At 42.6% G+C, this 4,025-nt stretch overlaps 1 protein-coding gene across 1 annotated transcript in view; it reads left to right on the forward strand.

The window, feature by feature from the left end:
* The first annotated feature begins 3,787 nt into the window (after positions 1-3,787).
* STK3 (serine/threonine kinase 3) overlaps positions 3,788-4,025 on the forward strand; it is a 310,806-nt gene continuing 310,568 nt past the window's right edge. Inside the window, exon 1 of the mRNA XM_024756626.1 lies at positions 3,788-3,983. Within this exon, the coding sequence (XP_024612394.1) occupies positions 3,958-3,983 (26 nt within the window). The 5' untranslated portion in view covers positions 3,788-3,957. The remainder of the gene's footprint in view (positions 3,984-4,025) is intronic.

The raw sequence follows: 4,025 nt of genomic DNA on the forward strand, positions 1-4,025 counted from the left end.
CCAAAGGAGGGCGAAGTTATGGTGGGGAGGGAAACACTTGGCCACTGCATGCTGTTGCCTGCATGCACTACCGGAACCCAGGGAAGCAGCCCCTGGGACAGAGCCAATGGAACACACAACAACCAGGAAGGAAAACTCTTTGCTTTTGTAATGTCTCTCCACAGTCCTTTAGTGACAAAGCTTGATTTGTCTTACCACCTGATAAAGAAAAATATTTACTGGACCTAGCTCCATTTTTACAGAGCAGGCAATGAAGGATGAATTTGGAACTGAGTGGAAATAAAATGACAAAAGGTACACTTACTTTCACTTAACATGGAGTTTATAAATTATCTATGTCTCTTAAAATTCTTGATGTTTTCTTTGTGTGGAAATCTATTCACTGATTCAGCAAGCATTTATTCAGTGACTGTCACATTCTAGGTACTTATTTTTTGCAGACATTGTAGGCTGTTGCCTAATAAAAATTCCTCCATTCTTTGTTAGTAAAGAATCTCAGTTTTTGTTCTTCTCTCATGCTTCTCCTTGCCATAAGCTTCTGGGAAGGCTGGTCCCAGCCTTAGCTCCAAGCCCACCCCCATGGGGTGAATTGCAATTAGTCTATACAGGTTTTCGTGACACCATTTTCTTTCTCACAGATAAGTCTGTGACATACTTCTGGCCAACAGAATATGAAGGAGAGTCTGTAGAAGGGCTTTTAGAATAGTCTTTTCCACCATCTTAAAAAGTGGTATTCAGAAAGAAATAACCTTCTATTGATGGACATTGTCCTGTCTCCATGTGGTGCCTGAACTGTGACAGCCATCATTTGAGGGGAGGGAAATAGGCCAAGGAGACCCTGTAGTGCACAGTAGGGCAGGAAACAGAAGGAAATCAAAGAATTAATCAAACCCTGGAAGGCCATCTCTAGGCTTCTTGTTTTTAAAGTCATTTAGAGGGCTTCCCTGGTGGCGCAGTGGTTGAGAGTCCGCCTGCCGATGCAATGAAACAAATAAATGAAATAAAAATTTAAGATTGCTATGATAAAAGAGGATAGTGGTTGAATTGAAATGCAACATGCTAGTTCCAGGCTAACTATAAAATTAAGTTAGAAAAGAGACAACAGATCAAGAGAAAGTGCTTTGTAAAGCTGCCTCTTGAAAGGAAACACTTCCCTGCAAAGAAAAAGTTACATAATGTAATATATTTGAGAGAGCTTTCTCTTTGTCCCAAACTCTTCCAGGTAAGAAAGTTAACAGTTGTTAATTAGTATTATTTTTCAAATAATTAGAAAATTGAGAAAAAAGAGTAATACAGACTTGTAGTTTCAATAAACAGCAGCAACTAGTATAGCAAGGAAAATTTTTAAAAAAAAATTTTAATATTTTTCTGCCTATAAAACATGGCGGTGTATATATTCGGTGACAAGGAATGCACTTTTGTTATTCAGAGGAACTGGGTCCCAAACTGATGCTTTCTCTCCTATTTCTCTTAGAGCACTCAGTTGGGAATTGTGGTGAGCTGTTCACTAGTATAATTAAAGTGCATACTTGATTTTGATTCTAACTGGAACGGTTGGAAGCAGAAACAGATTATGCTGCTTTCACAGTTAAGTGAAGCTGAGTGACCCGTATCTAAATCTTAGATTTTTCTACAGCTTTTATCTGTTCATGAATTCTGTTGCCTCTCATTTGCAGGTTGAATGATGATTTCTATTCTTTCCTTCTTGGAATCTTCAGGCTGGCTTTCCACAAATTAAAACAGACACTTGAGACAATTTTTTTTTTCCTGAGTAATTCAGGAGAAAAACAATTCCTTTTATTCAGTAACACAGAACACGCCGGGCACACTGGCCTCAGGCCTTAGAACTTACTGTTCCTTTGCCTGACAGTTCTCTTCCTATAGCAATCTGCATGGCTCTCCCCATACTTCCTCCTAAGTCACCCTCTCATTAAGGCCTTCCCTGGCCACCCTTTCTAAATTTCACCCCTTGTTTCCACTTTATATTCCCTTTCCCCATTTTATTTTTCTTCCTGACCAGTTTTCAGTACCTAACATTATTGATTAGTTACTTATTTGTCTTATTATGTTCCCCTAACTAGAATGTAAACCCTATGAGGGCAGGAATTTTTTGTCTATTTTCTTTACTGATGAATCCCCAGCACTGAGAACAGTGCCTGCATACATAAGTGCTCAGTAAATATACATTGACTGACTTACAGTGGGATAAGGCATGGCTTTGGAGTTACAAAGGCATGAGTTAGAATGCAGATTTTCTGTTTGGCCTAGGGTAATTCCCTCCACCCATCTGAACCTCAGTTTCTTCACCTAAAGCAGGAATAACTACCTAACAAGGCAGTTTTAAGGGTTTAATGAGATAATGTAGGCCAAGTGTCTGATCCCATTGAGGTCATACAACAATTGTTAGTTCTCTCCCTTTCAAACTGAGGGGAGACCGCAGAGATTTATTTTCTGATATTATTCCTCCTCCTTCCACAAGCCTTCTTTATGGGTGTCTCAGTTACGGTTCCAGTAGGAAACCCTTTTGAAAGTACACTCAAATTAGGGTCATATGAGGAGGGTTGAGGTCTAGGGGAATGTAGAGAATAGAGGAGGAATCTGGGAATTGCAGACCTGTTACCACCCATAGGCCCAAAGGGACTAGCAGTGTTGGGGATGAGGACAGAGTGAGGGATAGAATGAAATAATTTCAAAGGTTCTTCCTAGCTTTGACATCTTAATGATTGTCTTGTTACTTCCGAACTGTTATTCTGTGGATCTTTAATAAATGCAAATAAGTATAAATTCTGTAATAATCTCTCTTGTTCACAGAATTTGACTTTAGGTTTCAACAATGAATGGTCTTAGCAAATTTAAAATAACTAAGTTTGGGGGAGAATATAATGGTTTGAAAATAAATCATGTAAGTTTATTACATAGCAAAACTTAAAATAATGCAAAAAGACTGTTAATAGACAAGTGTAATTTGGATTAATGTTTACAATATTCTCTTCATATTCTTTGCTCGAATCGTCAAAAAACTCTATGATACTACATCTTGACAATTTCTGACAAAAACAAGCAAAGTCATTACATAGCAGCTGTGAATGGTCATAAGAAAGATATTTATAGATGAAATTTAAGGTTAAGCGGTACACACAGAATATGGATGCAAGGAGGGGTTTAATTGAATACTTTTCCATGCACTATAATTTGTGATAGTTTTGCCAGGTTACCCAGTTGAACAGCTGGTAAGGCCACAGCACACTGAATCTAGTGCATGAGAGATCTCACTGCAGTAATTATTTTCTTTGTAATTAGACCTAATTATTGTGAGGAGTTTGTCCACAATCAAATCAAACAAGAATTTCCAGAAGTATCCCTATTACTGGGGGATGGCTGGGGGAAAACATAACCAATAATTATAATGAGAACTAGAGAGGGGAGCGTGGGCAGTTAGCAGTACTTCAAACGACTGCTCAAGATGTTTGGGAGGTATCCTTGGGAAATCCAGAGAAATGAGTCAAATCAGACTGGGGCAGAAGCAATGAAGGCAAGTGAGGAGCGGCAGCTTTGGGCCACTTCAAAGCAACGTGCCCCAGGCCGGCAGAGAGAGGCTCTGGGTCCTGACTAGGCCTCACCCTCTCGCCCTTCCAGTCCCAGCTCCTTTTTACCCCTGCACTAGGACCGGCCCCTCCCTCCGCCCTCGGCTCCGCCCACCAGTCTCCCTCTCCAGCGCATGGCTCCGCCCACCCTTCCCCACCCGCAGCCGGCGGCCGGCGGCCGAGGGGCGGGGCGGGCCGGGAGGCGCCGCACTCGCCAGCGGGCGGGGGATCCGCTGCGGAGTTACGGGGAAGTTGGTTGGAGTTCCTGGAGTTTCCTTCTGTGGTTCCCCGGGCTCGGCCGGCCGGTGACCCGGCTCTTTGCCCGCTCCGACCTTCGCCGGCCACCTGGTACCTCCTTCTGCCCCCAGCCGCCATGGAGCAGCCGCCGGCGCCCAAGAGGTAACGAACGCGGGGCGTGGGGAGAAGGAGGGGGGCGGGGGC

The sequence above is a fragment of the Neophocaena asiaeorientalis genome, unplaced genomic scaffold, assembly GCF_003031525.2.
Source record: "Neophocaena asiaeorientalis asiaeorientalis breed wild unplaced genomic scaffold, Neophocaena_asiaeorientalis_V1.1 scaffold29, whole genome shotgun sequence".
Taxonomy (NCBI): Eukaryota; Metazoa; Chordata; class Mammalia; order Artiodactyla; family Phocoenidae; genus Neophocaena; species Neophocaena asiaeorientalis.